This window comes from Ichthyophthirius multifiliis, assembly GCF_000220395.1.
Source record: "Ichthyophthirius multifiliis unplaced genomic scaffold scaff_1120509251248, whole genome shotgun sequence".
Classification (NCBI taxonomy): Eukaryota; Ciliophora; class Oligohymenophorea; order Hymenostomatida; genus Ichthyophthirius; species Ichthyophthirius multifiliis.
The window spans coordinates 192,590-207,743 of record NW_004086059.1 but is presented as its reverse complement, the minus strand read 5'-3'; the positions used below and the strand labels follow the sequence as shown (position 1 = coordinate 207,743).

Genomic DNA, 15,154 nt, shown 5'->3' with positions numbered 1-15,154 from the left:
TTGTTAATCTANATATTATTTGCTAGATATATAAAATAATAAAATTATTGATAATTAGAAATAATTTTTATTTTTGTACAAATTAAAAAAAAAAATTATAATATTTTTAATATAAATAGAATATATATAAATTAAAATAAATAGTAATATTTTTATATTATAAATAAATATTAAAATAATTTTAATATATATTAAAAATGAAAAGATAAAATTATTATAGATTAATATCATTAATATAAAAAATAAAAAAATGTATTCTTATTATTAAAAATTAAATTTAAATAACTTAATAAAATAAAAAAAATCATATATCAATTTTATTAAAAATATTAAATATAATAAAAAAAAATATTTATATTTATTAATATAAAAAAATGAAAATAAAAATAATATAAAAAAATTTTATATAAACAAAGATATTTTTATAATAATCAAAAAATTAAAATGAAGGATAATAAATTAAAAAATAAAAATTAAAAATAATAAAGAAAAAAATAAATAATATAAAAATATAAAAAAATGTTGAAAAATATAAAAGATAATAAATAATTAAAATAAAAAAAAAATTAAAAAGAATATTTATTTAAAAATAAATATATATAAATATATATATATATATATAATATATATATATATAATTATATTTTATATAATTATTTATATTATTATTATTATTATTATTATTATTATTATTTTTATTTTATATTTTTTTTATATATTTTATATTTTTTATTAATATTTAATTTTTATTTTTTATTATTCCCTTTTATATATTTAATATCAAAAATTTTAATAATTTATTCTATAATTATAAATTTAATGTTTATATTTTTTTTATATAAATTAATTTATGTGTTTTTTTATTTAAGCAAATAAAATAAATTTATGAAATATCAATTACAATAACTTAATATTATTATTATTATTATAATTATTATTTTTATTTAGATACATAAAATAATAATAAATTAAAATAATGAATACAGATTTAAAAAAATTAGATTTTATAAAAAAAGTGTTTGTAGACAGTTTAAAAGAGTAAAAAGAAATTGAATTATAAAAATGTGAAACTATATCTGATGAAATAGTTTAATAACTAATAAAGATATATTAAAACCCTTAGACAAAAGAATTTCGAGAAAAAGTAAATTTTCTTAAAATGAAATTAAAAGGATCCCGAAATTCTCCTTTCCGTTTAGCTTTATTACAAGAGAAAATATCGCCTGAATCCTTTGTAAATTTACCTAATGATAAATATACACTAGATTATTTCTATTAATTAATAGATTAAATATAAAACTTTAATTATTAACAAACTTCTGAAAACTTTTAAATAAGCTAATAATAAAAATTCAGATCGACTTAAATATAAAACTAACCTAGAAAAAATCCTTTAGATAATAAATTTAAATATCCAACTACTCATACAGATATTCAAAGATAAGCAAATAATATTTAAAATGATTAATAATTAAATCTTAACGAAAATCCACCTATTTCTAAATAAGATAATTAAAATAAAAATTAATTTAATGAAGAGCATCCAGATATTCACACTGTAAGTGAAAAATAGCAAGAAAATTTAAAAAATAGTCTATCTCAAGTTAATTATAAGGAGGAAGAAGTAATTTTTTCTTAAAAATAAAATTATATTTTCAATAAAACTGAAAAATTTATAATATTTTTGTTAAAAAATAAATTTATAGGACAATTATAAACTAATTCAAGTCTAATAATAAATAAATTATAAGTAAATTGAATAATAAAGTCAATAAAACAATGAAATTTAATAAAAATAATTAAATATTTAAAATTTATCGCAAAATAATTAAGATATTAATACCTTAATTACAAATAAAATTGAATAAAATTATTAATATAAAAAAGATGAAAATCTTGATTTAATTAAGACATAAATAGAAGAAATAAAAAGAGCACAGCAATAATATTTAAATTAACCTTAAAATTCTGAGCAAGAATAAGATGAATTTGAATATGAATATGAGTTCGAAGAAGAATTAGAAGAAAAAGAATAATAATATAATTAGGATTAAATTTAATAATAATAACAAGAATAATAAGAGGATATTAATTAATAATAAGAATACTAAAATTATGAAAACAAAAACACTTAAAATTATAATTTAAATTAATAAGGTAATCAATATTAAGTTGAATAGAGTAATTATAATTAGGAAAAATAGCAAAATATAAATGTATATGAATAGTAATGTGACAGTAATTATCAACAAAATATAGATTAGAATCAATGTCAATAAAAACAATAATTATAAATAAATTTAGACTTTTAAATAGATAAACAAAATAATAATATTGAAGAATAAATTATATATACAATAAATAATTAAGAAGAAGCTAATAACTAAAATTAAAATAATAAAAAAATAAGTTAGGATTTATAATCATAAATCTAACAATAATAATATAACTTTAATGATGACTTTTAACATAATAATAATAACGACGAATATAATATAAAAATATAGAATTAAAAAAATAATTAAGAAACTTAAGAATAAACATTTTAATAAATATAAAAATAGTAAAATAATATTTAAAATGAAAACTAGATATAATATAAATAAAATAATGAGGAACATGTATATGTAATAAAAAAATTAAAAATACACTTTTATATTTAATTTTTTTTTTTAATTATAAAAAGTAAAATTACTCTTCTAATTTAAACGAAAACTATTATAATAATAAATTTGATAATAATTTGAGTTAATCTGTAAATGAAAATGCTAATAAAAATTAATAAATTGTAGAAAGATAAAGTCCCCTATATTTTAATGAAGAATAAAATTAAGTTCAAAAAAATAATATTAATTCAAATTAGAAAGAATAATAAATAGACAATTTATAAATAATAGATATTTAAGCATATTAGTTTTTAAAAGAAAATTAATAATTGAAATAAAAACTTTTATAGTCAATAAATGAATTTTATGAAAAAGATGAAAAACACAAAAAAGAATTAATTTTAGAAGAAACAAAAAGAAAACTATTAGAATAACAAATCATGTAGTAAAAAAATGAAATAGATATCTTGTAAGATTAATCGAAATATTTAGAATATTAAAATTAATAATACAAAGCTTAATATTAAGAAATAGAAATTATGTTAAAATAAGCAAACCATTGTTTAGTCAATTAATTAGAAGAGTTAAATGCCAAAATATATAATGATTATGTACATGAAATTGAAAAATTGAAAAATAAAAATTAAATGTTAGAATAAAATAATGATTATTTGAATAATGCCATAAGCATTATCTAATAAGATTTAGAAAATAAAAATGCACTTATTGAAAAACTTACTTAATATTCTTAATAATAAAACAATAAAAATTTAAATTTAAAGGCTCTTAATTATTCAGATTAAAAAAATGATTCTGATGAAGATGTTTTACTTGAATAAAATTATAAAAAGAAATAAGAGCAACAAGAATAGATTTTACAATAAAATTAACTTAATTTATAATAAAATAATAAATTTTAGTAAAAATAATAAAATAATAATAATACTTTACAAGATAATTAATAATAAATTAAAAAGTAATAATTGAATTTAAAAGGAAATTTAGTCGATGATAATAAGTAAAATAGAAATATTAATGACTAAGCTCCTGTAAAAAATACTACTAATTAATATATATAACATAATAAAGAATTTAATTTATTAGAATAAGGAAATAAAAAGTAAAGAACGAAAAATGTTTTAGACCCTAATGTAATAGAAAATACTTTTATTTCAGATGATTTTGATACTGTTTAGAGTGAAAAATTTAATGCAAGTAATATTTCAGCCATATAAAATTAAAATAATAACAACTTTTATTTAAATAATTAATTTGGTATAAATTAGATAAATAATGATTAAAAATTACAATAAAATACCAAAACAACTAACAAAATTAGAAATTTCTCTAAATAAGAGTTGTTCGTATGAATAAAAATATATATTTATCATTATTCAAATTTAAATATATGATATTTTTTTAATATATAATAAATAAAAAAATTAAAATAAATTCTTTAAATAATAAATATATATTTCTTTATAAAATTTAAAGAAAAAAATAAAATAGAACTTATTATATATTTAATTTTAAATATAAATATACATAAATTTATTTTTTTATTTTACAATTTATAAATAAAATAAATTAGATTCAAATAATTTTAAAAGATAATAAAAAATAAATACTTTTTAATATATAATTTATATTACTTATAATTTAAATAAAATCAAGACGTCATTACATTAACAATGTTTTTTTCTAGATTTATTCTATAAACTATCCATGGCTAATTAATATTCAGAAAAAAAAAAGTTTTATTACATGTTATAGTAATAAGAAAAAAATAATTAAATAAAAACGATTAGGGAATATTGTTTATCGAATAAAACATATCTTTAGATTTATTATAAATATATATTAGATTTTATATAAATTTTATTTAATATAAATACTATTTTAATTTCTTATTATTATATTCCAATTTATTTTAGTTTGAAATTTTTTTCATTTTAATATTTGACTTTTAGCATTCTCCAATAAATGATTAATCATATTATTCATCATATTTTTAAAAACAACATTAAATAATCATAATACTTATTTCATTTTAAAATTTATTATAAAAAGATATAAAAAAATATATAATATTTTCAATATATATTTTTTCTAAAATAATTAAGAATTTCACTAATTATAAAGATATAAAGCAATTTTAATATAATTGATAATATTAAAACATATGCTTTAATTTTAATTTATTTTTAAAAAAATTAAAACAAAATTTATGACAAGACAACAACAAAAATCTTAGTTATTTTTTTAAAATAAGAATTTACACTTCAATTTTATTTCTTCTTAATAAATAAGTTTTTTAAATTTTTATAATTGATATTTTTCTTATTTGCTAAATTCGTTCATTAAATCAATTCTTATCTCAAATTACTTTTTAAACTTTAATTTTTTCCATTTTTAATATATAAATTAATGTCCTTTTTATTTAATTTTTATAGTTATATAAATTAGCTTTCATATAAGCATTATAATAAATATATATCTATAATAATAATGGTTAAGTATATATATATATTTATAAATTATTTTTTAAAATAATTTTTAGATAAATTAAAATTCTTTCCCATTAGACATAATCCAAATTTCAAATAATTATTTTTTTTTATATAAAAGAATTATATTTTATAATAAATTCCATAGTAGGAAATATACTTTTATATTTTCTAATAAATTATTTTCCTTAAATTGTGAATTTGATTAAAAAATTTATTTCTAGAAGTTTTTGTTGTTTTATTGTGTTTATTTAATAAAGATTAAAACTTATTTAAAATAAAAACATATTAGTAAATATAAAAATGTATTTGCTTCTAAAATATTATAATTTAAAAAATTATTTTATTTTTAACTATTTTTTTTTTTTTAAAAAAAAAAAAATAATCTATAATAGATTAAATTAAAACAAAAACAATATATATTAAATCTTAAATAATCAAAAGGATTATTTTTTTTTTTAATTATTAATTTAAAAAGCTGATATACAATTAATATTTTTCAAAAAAAAAAAAAAAAAAATCAAAATGATTATATATTAGCCATATTAGTAAGAATCTAATAGCAATTATTTTCTGACATTTCATCTGAAAGATCTATCAAATGTTTTTTTGGATCAATTTTTCCAGTATTTTTAATCGATAGTTATTTCTTATTATTACAATTAATTTCTTCGGAAATTCTTTTGTGATACATTTTCGCAAAATTAGCCATGTTTTACATATCGATAACATTTTTTTCACTACATTTACATATTTATTAATTTTCAAGACAATGAACCCATTTTTTTTTATATAAATCGTTTAGCATTTTATTTTCCAAATCATTAGTTTTAAAGCAAATGTTAATCGAATAATATTATAAACCTAAACCTCTTAAAGTTGCTTCTAACCCTGGTTTATTTAAATGCCCTTCATTTCCTGTAGTTTATCTATATTCTTAACCTACTGATACATCTAAAGGATTACATAACCTAAAAGCATCAATAACTACTTTTCCACGAACACTTTAAATAGGATCAATAACCAAAGCAACTGCTTTAGGATTAAGTTGCTCAAAACTAATTTTTAAATAAATAAAATAAATAAAAATATATCCGGATCTGCAAATAATTACCTATGCTACGTATTCTAATCTACATTCGATAACCAACAACCAAAGCCAGGATGAGAATGGTACCATCCAACTACCATTTCCGTTCTTTCGGTTTATTGTAATAATTCTAACATTTATTATTAAAATATTGGATCTACTGATTCTACACTAACACTTGTACCACTTTAGGGCATTGCAAATACATCTACTACATTAATTTTATAATCATCTACTATTTATCCTAACATTAGTCCCATTACTTCTAGTGGAACACCAGCACGACAATGCTTTTTTTGATTTTTTTTAATTTTTTTTTTTTTCTTTTTTTACTTTTAACATCTTTATTAATGCTAATGCGGATATATATAACTTTTCTTATGTATCAGGCAGTGGTTTATTTGGGTTTTGTTGCATAAACATATTTTAGAAGGAAAACATTTTTTTTTAATACAAATCTTAATAATTATTTTTTAATAATAAAATATATTTTTTCTTTGTTAAAAAAATATATAAAACTTAAAAAAAATAAAAAAAGAATAAAAATAAAAAAAAAAATATCAAATAATAAAAAAAGAAAATTAATAAAAAATGTTCAAATATATATTAAAACAAATATCTTACAAAAATTAATTTTTATTTTAAAAATTCTAACAAAGATATATTCCTTACTAATATTTTTCAAACTAAAACAAAAAATCAAATCTAAATATCCAAGTAGATAAAATAAATCTTGATTAAGAAGATGAAGAATGGGAAGAAGATTTCGAATTTCCCTATGAAGGCACAATATAATAGGTAGAACTAGAAAACGAAGATGAATTAAGCGATTTTTCAGAAGAGTTTGAGAAAATATTAGAGAAATCCGAATAAAAAAAACCGAAAAAAGAAGAAAAAAGCATTCAAGTATAAAAACAATTGACAAAATACACTTAATTTAATTTATCAGAAAATTTAATTTAAAGATAATAAGACTTATAAAAATTTGTATTAAGTTGCATCCAAACATTACCATTCGATAATATATAAAAATTAATGTTTATAGTAGATTATTTTAAACAGAAAATGCTATCATCAAAAACACCTTAATTAAAAAAACATCACGAGGAATATTTACTAAGATAAATATAGAAAATTCTGAAAGAAGAACATTCTAAAATACTCGAGTAATTTATAAAAATAGATATTACAGATTTGAATATAAATCTTTTTACTAATTCTGTTAAAGACTATGAACAAAACTAAGAAGTTAAAAATAAAATAGCTTAATTTGATGTTTTCAAAGAATCTAATCTGCCTAAAACAACTTTTTTATTAAATGAACTTGAAGAAAAGTATTAAAAAACTTAATAAGATTCCCAAATTTAACTATAATTTGAGAAAATAACGTAATTTGAATTTAATAAAAAAAATATTTTGTTTCATCATAAAAATTAATTGATTTAAAAAAATGATTAATTTGATCTTTCCTTACATTCTTTTCTTTTCCAAGAAGATAAATTTTTATAAGACGATGATTTTCCTTAAGAAAATTTTGTTTTGGATCCTTCAAAAACTTTTTAATAAAAAATTTATTAAAAAGACCTCAAATTTTTGGAATCATAAGAGCATAACTTGATAGATGATACATAATAAGATGTTATTGTGTAGAAAAATCATGAATTAGATTTTTTTTTAAATCTTGAAGAGGAAAAAAACTTTTTAGAAAACCTCAAAATGTAAAAATTAAATGAAGAAAAAACTCAATAAATAAATAAATATGGTAGAAACAACCGAAACTAAAAAATTAGTTAAGAGATAGTCAAACTTTAATAAGAATAATCTGAAAAAAATGATTTTTCTTAGAAATCAAATTGGGTTTATGTATATAATCTCAGATATAACATTTACGAAACGCCTTTATACACTCAATCTATTTTAGAATTTATAAAAAAAACATTCGGAGAAATCGAAGAAATAAAGTTTTATAATTATAGCGACTTCTTCGAGTTAAAGTAACAAGAAGAAAAAGATCCCAATTAACTTTTCGAAGAAGTAGAAGAGTATATGAAAAATTTAAAAGGAAAAAAAATTAAAAAAGAAGAAGAAAAAATTGAAAATAGTAATGAAATAAATGAAGATAAACTAAATAAAATGCTACTTAAAACATAAAAAATACTAAAAAATATTGAAGTAGTGAACAATAAAAAATTAAACAGATCATACGCAATGATAAAGTTTAAAAAAAACGAGGATAAAAATAAATGTTTATTACCTGATGTAAGAGTTTTTGGGGTTTATAATATGATGGAAACTATGTATTTTGATGATGCAGATTATAAACATTCGGTTTTAATAAATAATATTCCTTGGGGAACTAGTGTTGAAAACTTTGTCAATAAAATAAATGTTTTTTTAAAATAAAAAGGAAAAAAAAATATCAAAATTTTATAAGATGAAAGTATTTAAGATGATGTTATTACTAAATATTTCCTTATTATCAAGCTAAATTCTTTGTAAGAAAGTATGGAATTAGTTGAAATTGTTGGAAAAGGAGAATTTTTTATAAATGTATTTATTTATTTATTTATTTATTTATTTATTTATTTATTTATTTATTTATTTATTTATTTATTTATTTATTTATTTATTTATATTTATTTATTTTCCAATTTTAGAATCATAAAATTTAGTGTAATCATTGTTATGGTAGTTTAAAATAATTGACATAAAATTAATTTTCTGAAGTTACTGATATTTATGTTGATAAAGAAAAAAATCTTAAAGACCAATAAAATAATGCAAAGATTTTCGAATTATGGAATGCATATAAAAAGCACATTAATTCAAAAAAAGATGAAGAAAAGATAGATGATTTAAGTGTAGAAATTAATGATGAGGAACTTAACCTTATTAAGGAATAGGAATAATTTGGTAAATTTGAATTTTTAAACGAAATGGATGACGAAGTTTCATTAAATACAAATTAATATAAATTATGAAATATGTATTGAATATGTATTTTTCTATATAAAAACAAAATACTTATCTGTAAAAATGTATAGTTTTTTAAATTATGGTATGCGATATAATCTAAAATTAATAATTTTATTTAAATAGAACCTATTAATAAATACTAATATTTTATGCGTTTATAATTATTCGTATTAAAAATTTAATTTATTAAGAAACTTATTATATCTTTCAAAATTTATAATAATGAATTTATTATAAATTTTATAAGATTTATTTTTAAAATAAAAATAATTAATTTATTTAAATTTAGAAAAACTTATGAAATTAAAAAATATAATAGTTTATATAAATACATATATACAATAATATGTAAATCAATAAAATATTATTTACATAATAATAAAATACATATTATTAATATAAATTATTTTAATCATTTAAAAAAAGTAAAAAGCATAGTTTATCTAGCTAATAAATAAACTTTATTTATTATATTAATGAAAAAACTATTCTAATATATAAAAATTATTAAATTAAAATTATTATGTAAATAATTTAATATTTAGCTCAAATTTAAAAAATATAAAATGCATTTAATTAATAAAACTATGAAAAAATAAAATAAAAAATTAAGATGAATATAAAAAAAAAAAATTAAAAGTAAATCATTCGAAATTTAAATAAATTAATATTAAAATAATTAAGAAAAAAATTAAAAAATTAAATTAATAATAAATTTTTAATATAAAAATATAAAAAAATATTTAAAAGATAAAATAATAAAAATTATTAATATTAAATAAAATATACATTTAAATTAAAAATTATATATATTAAAGAATAAAATAAAAAAAAAAATTAAAAAATGAAAATAAAGATAATAAATTATAGATAATAAATCAAGATAAATAAAAAATTAAAAGAATAAAAAAAAGTAATATAAGTAATCTTAGAATTAAAATATTAAAATATAAATTACAAATATATTTTTATTAATTTTAATTGATAAAAAAATTATTATTGATATTATTAATATAAATATTTTGAAAAAATATTTTTAATTTTTATATAATATATAATTATTATTATTAATATTAAAATTATTATTATTATTATTATTATTATTATTATTATTATTATTATTTTATTTATTAAATATTATTATCAATATTATATTAGAATATATATCAATATATATTTTTTTATAAATTTTATATTCAATCTATTTAAATTTTTATTTTATAAATATAAGTTAATATATATTAATTTTTTTTTTTTTAATATATAATTTTATTAATAATTAAAAAATTCTATTTATTATTTTATTTAAATAAATTTTAGAAAATAAAAATTATACAATAGGAAAAAATTTAATATAAAACAAATTAGTATATAAATAAATATATATAATTTTTCAAAAAAACAACCCTATCCAAAATAAAAATAAAATATTTAAGAATATTTAATGGCTGATTAAAAAGAATTAAAAACTGATTCTTTATTTGATAATTTGCGAAAATTAATTAATATTGTCGATGAATTAAGAGATTGTGGTCTTTAGTAATATATATAGCTTCCTAGAATAGCAGTTGTAGGATCGTAATCATCCGGAAAATCATCATTGTTAGAAAATGTAGTTGGACTAGATTTTTTGCCTAGAGGATCTGTAAAAAAATAATAAAATAAAATAAGCAAAATAAATTAAACAAAAAAAGGGTGTTGTAACAAGAAGACCTTTAGAATTAAGATTAGTACATGTTCCAGAGAGTAAAATATAATATAAAAATATTTATCATTAAAAAAATATTAAAAAGATGAGAGATAAATAAAACCTTATGCCGTTTTTGATAATGACAAAACCAAAAAATTTGATGACTTTGATAAAGTTCGAGAATAAATTGATCTTTATACAGACTAAGTAGCTGGAAAGAAAAAAGGAATAGTGAATATTCCAATTATTATGACTGTATATTCGAACGATGTACTAGATTTAACAATTATAGATTTACCAGGAATAACGAGAATTCCATTGAAAGATTCAGATCATCCCTAAAATATCGAATAAATAACAAAAGACATGGCTATGACATATATAAAAGATGAGCGTACAATAATTCTATGTGTTATTCCAGGAAATTAAGATATTTCAAATTCAGATGGTCTTTAATTAGCTAGATAAGTAGATCCAGACGGAAACAGAACAATTGGTGTAATAACAAAGTTAGATATAATGGATAAAGGAACAAATGCCGAAAGAATGATTTTGGGTATCGATATTCCTTTAAAATTAGGTTTTGTAGGAGTCGTAAATAGAAGTTAATAAGATATTGAATAGAAAAAAAGAGTCAAAAAAGCAATTGAAGAGGAAGATAAATTTTTCAAAGAACATCCTGTGTATTAAAAAATGGATCCTAAACATCTTGGAACAAAGGCTTTGACTTAAAAACTTTCTAATGTTCTCTTTATTCATATAAGAAGATTTTTGCCAACAATAATAAATGAAATTAAAGATAAATTGAAGGAATGTGAAGATAGATTAAGAGATTTGGGACCTTCTTTACCAGTAGAATAAAAGGATAAAATGTAACTTATATGGACCATGATCACTGATTTTACTGAAAATTTCAAAAACTCAATTAAAGGAAAATATGATCAAAGAAGAACTGATATTCAATAAGAATTATCTGCAGGAGCGGTTATTAAGATGATGGTATTTATTTCTTATCTTATCTTTTATTTTATTTATTTTTTAGTTTAATGAATTATATGAAGATTAAATTTAAAAAGGTTATTAAGCAACTAAAAATTATACTGACAGAGATATTTAAATTGCTATTTAGTTGCATTAAGGTGATTCTATTCCCGGTTTTCCTTCTATTGATGCTTTCTTGTATTTAATTAATCCTTAATTAGAAAGACTTAAAGATCCTGCATTAGAATGTGTAACTTAATGTTATAATTATTTAGAAGGATTAGCTGGAAAGCTTTTGAGAAAAATATTTTCTCGTTTTCCTGCAGTCATGGATGAAATTTCTGAAATTACAAGCAAAGTTTTACAACAGGTAAATTTTCTTTAATTTTTATATAATAATTTATTAATTTATTTATTTTTCAGTAAAGGGATAAATCAAGGGAAGTTGTAATTTCTATTATAGAATCTGAACAAGGTTATTTATTCACAAGTGATATGGGTTATTTAGGACATAAAACCAAATTAGTATAGGTATAAAATTCTCTTTTTTTGACTTTATATAATCAAATAAATAGACATAAGTTAATAATAATAACCCTAATTAATAATAAAATAGAGAAATATAGACTTAAATTGATTCAGAAAAAACATTTATTAACGAATTAAGATCAAGAATTGATGTTTATTATAATATTATAATTAGAAATGTTAGAGATTCTATTCCTAAAGCAATTGGATTTTTCTTAGTTAAAGCTGCTCAAGAATAATTATAATTCTAAATATATAATGAAATTATGAGAAATGAAAGTTCTTTAAGTTCAATATAGGAAGTAATTTATATATAATTTTTAATTTTTTTTTAAATTTAAATTTAAGCCTTCTAATATTGCTGAAGAGAGAGAAAATATAAGATAAACTATGGAAGTATTATAAAAAGCGTAGAGAGTATTAAAAAGAGATCCAGAGTAAAATAAAAACATATAAAAGTTAATTTTTAACAATTTTTTTATAAAAAAAGGTTTAATTAACAATTAAGATTGTGAAAAAATAAAAAACAAATAAATCAATAATTATAATAATAATTATATATATATTTATAATTATATTAAAATAAATACAATAATAATAATATATATCTAAAAACAAAACAAAAATTATTAACATCTCTCTATTTATTTCTTCAAACAAAGTAATTATCAATTAAATATGCTTTTTTAAAAAACTTTCTTTATATATAAAAATCAACAAATAGTGAATTAATGTTTAAAATTATATTAAGTATATAAATAGAATATAGTAATTCTAAAAAATTAAATAATCGTGACATACTAAAATTAATAAAGGAATTTAAATAAAATAAAATTGATTATACCATTTTTATTTAATGAAGAAAATGTACATATAATAAATATATATTTTTAAAAAATCAAATTTCATTGCAATTACATAAGCAATTACTAACTGGACACTTATCATAATCTTAGAACCACTCAATAATATGTTTAAAATGTCCTCCATGGTTACATTATTAACACCAAACAATTCCATCATCAATCTTAAGTAATTCAACTTAACATTAATTACTAATTTACCTTTTATTATTTCCTAATTAATTATATGGATTAATAACATCACATCCTAGCAAACAAACACTACAAACAGTTAATAAAGTTGAACAAGAAGGACAAACATCAATAGTCGGTTTTTTAGCTTAGGAAAGTTTTGCATAATTTCTATTACGTTTTTGAACTATATTATTAAGTTGTTTTTAATAATCTAACGATGCATTACAAAAAGAACAAGCTATAGAAATTTTACACTCATCAATTTATTATTTTTCTTATATAGGTTAGTTTTCTAATAAATCTCTATATTGTTTATCCAGTTCATTTCGTTCTTCAAATAAACACATTCTTCCCATTAATCCTTTGTAATTACTATACCATTATTCTAATTAAGCTTTATTTTCGTAGCCTAGAAATATAAATATTGCAGAAAGAAGGCCTACAGTTTATATATCTCTAGTTATATCTACGTATTTTTGCATTATATTTATAACTTATTCATCGCTTTTTCCTAAAAGTACAAGAAAATCTAATATTCCTTCATTTTTTTCCATAATATCGTTTAAATATTACTTCAGATTTTTCTAATTCAAAAATCTTATTGCAATTCCTAATTTATCAAAATATTCTAAATCCTCAATATTTAAAATTTCTTGAATTTTATTTTCATTCTCTTTAAAAGATAAAAAAACTTAGATAGCCTTAAAATAAGGATTAGTAAATTAAAAACTATCCAAAAACTCCGCTAAAAAGCCAATCTAAAACCAAAATTATTTATATGTGATTTTCTCTTCAGCTTAAAGATCATCAAAAGTTGCCTCTTTTTCCTCAAAAAGAACTCTAATTTTCTCATCTTTCTTTATTTCTTCTTAAACTTTTTTCAAACCAAAGATAATACTTCTTATAAATGTTAATTCTTCGTTTTCTTCTTTACTTTCTTATAAAATATTAAAAGCTTTTTCAAATTCAAAATAAAAAATGCAAATAGAAGCAGCTCTTTTTTTAAAAAAATCAAATAAAATTAAAATAAATTTAAAAATTACCTAAAATATTAGTTGGTTTATTTTAAATAATCAAGAAACGATTAATTATCTTTAATAAAAAAATTTAAAATTTATAAACAATTATTTCTTTAGGGACTAGTAAATACTTTTTTTTTAAAAGTAATTTTTTCCAAAAGTTAATCTATTTTTTCATTATTTAAAATATCCAAAAGTCCCTTTTAGTTAGATTTAGTTTTTTGATCCTAAACCCAAAGCCATAAATTTCTATGGACTTTTTTTTACATATTAGTATAATTATCAATACAAATTCTTGAATTAATTTCCAAGTTAAGCCCATACTTTAATTTACAAAGTTAAATTATGTTATTGCTTTCTTCATTCGGATCTTCATATTTTAATTCTTTTAAAAGATTCTTGCAATTATAAAATATTGTTGAATTATCTAAAAAAGCAATCACACTTTAATTTTTCTCGAAATTCTCGGGAATTAAATTTAATCTTTAGTATAACTAAATAAGCTCTGAAAGTACTATTTTTTCTAAATTAATATTCTTATTTATTTCTTATAATATTTGTATAATTTTTTGCTCTTCAATATATACTTTCTCGTTTATTTAATTCATAACTTTTTTTAATTATAAATGTTTTTCATTATTTGAATCTAAATTTTCGAATATTGAGTTTACATATATTCTTTAATATAAAGAAAAATTGTTTTGATTATTTTTCATATTT

At 17.1% G+C, this 15,154-nt stretch overlaps 3 protein-coding genes across 3 annotated transcripts, besides 33 other annotated features; 2 read left to right on the top strand and 1 right to left on the bottom strand. All coding sequences in view use genetic code 6, as the record gives it.

The window, feature by feature from the left end:
• Positions 1–99: 99 nt before the first annotated feature.
• Positions 100–172: a microsatellite.
• A 158-nt stretch (positions 173–330) lies between these two features.
• Positions 331–411: a microsatellite.
• A 13-nt stretch (positions 412–424) lies between these two features.
• Positions 425–516: a microsatellite.
• Positions 452–515: a microsatellite.
• Positions 463–517: a microsatellite.
• Positions 469–508: a microsatellite.
• Positions 518–593: 76 nt separating the features above from the next.
• Positions 594–637: a microsatellite.
• Positions 604–664: a microsatellite.
• Positions 604–681: a microsatellite.
• Positions 617–726: a microsatellite.
• Positions 639–761: a microsatellite.
• Positions 640–733: a microsatellite.
• Positions 642–753: a microsatellite.
• Positions 645–728: a microsatellite.
• Positions 653–761: a microsatellite.
• Positions 654–754: a microsatellite.
• Positions 693–758: a microsatellite.
• Positions 700–748: a microsatellite.
• Positions 762–911: 150 nt separating the features above from the next.
• Positions 912–945: a microsatellite.
• Positions 946–4,438: 3,493 nt separating this feature from the next.
• Positions 4,439–4,483: a microsatellite.
• An 893-nt stretch (positions 4,484–5,376) lies between these two features.
• Positions 5,377–5,417: a microsatellite.
• A 216-nt stretch (positions 5,418–5,633) lies between these two features.
• On the bottom strand, positions 5,634–6,620 carry IMG5_168730 (proteasome regulatory particle subunit, putative; the record flags this gene model as incomplete). The annotated part of the gene is made up of 3 exons (XM_004030025.1): positions 5,634–6,171; positions 6,228–6,493; positions 6,537–6,620. 3 exons carry the CDS (start codon positions 6,618–6,620, stop codon positions 5,634–5,636), a joined length of 888 nt encoding a protein of 295 aa, XP_004030073.1.
• An 84-nt stretch (positions 6,621–6,704) lies between these two features.
• Positions 6,705–6,759: a microsatellite.
• Positions 6,706–6,779: a microsatellite.
• Positions 6,724–6,782: a microsatellite.
• Positions 6,728–6,795: a microsatellite.
• Positions 6,796–6,924: 129 nt separating this feature from the next.
• IMG5_168720 (hypothetical protein) lies at positions 6,925–9,277 on the top strand. The gene is made up of 2 exons (XM_004030024.1): positions 6,925–8,753; positions 8,861–9,277. The coding sequence occupies exons 1-2, from the start codon at positions 7,239–7,241 to the stop codon at positions 9,182–9,184; spliced, it is 1,839 nt and encodes a 612-aa protein (XP_004030072.1). The 5' UTR covers positions 6,925–7,238; the 3' UTR covers positions 9,185–9,277.
• Positions 8,755–8,849: a microsatellite.
• A 588-nt stretch (positions 9,278–9,865) lies between the features above and the next one.
• Positions 9,866–9,951: a microsatellite.
• Positions 9,881–9,958: a microsatellite.
• Positions 9,937–9,996: a microsatellite.
• Positions 9,997–10,027: 31 nt separating this feature from the next.
• Positions 10,028–10,071: a microsatellite.
• Positions 10,072–10,236: 165 nt separating this feature from the next.
• Positions 10,237–10,336: a microsatellite.
• Positions 10,269–10,357: a microsatellite.
• A 266-nt stretch (positions 10,358–10,623) lies between these two features.
• On the top strand, positions 10,624–12,893 carry IMG5_168710 (hypothetical protein; the record flags this gene model as incomplete). The annotated part of the gene is made up of 8 exons (XM_004030023.1): positions 10,624–10,824; positions 10,874–10,925; positions 10,973–11,868; positions 11,912–12,220; positions 12,274–12,381; positions 12,426–12,680; positions 12,727–12,815; positions 12,869–12,893. 8 exons carry the CDS (start codon positions 10,624–10,626, stop codon positions 12,891–12,893), a joined length of 1,935 nt encoding a protein of 644 aa, XP_004030071.1.
• A 1,930-nt stretch (positions 12,894–14,823) lies between these two features.
• Positions 14,824–14,861: a microsatellite.
• Positions 14,862–15,154: the final 293 nt, after the last annotated feature.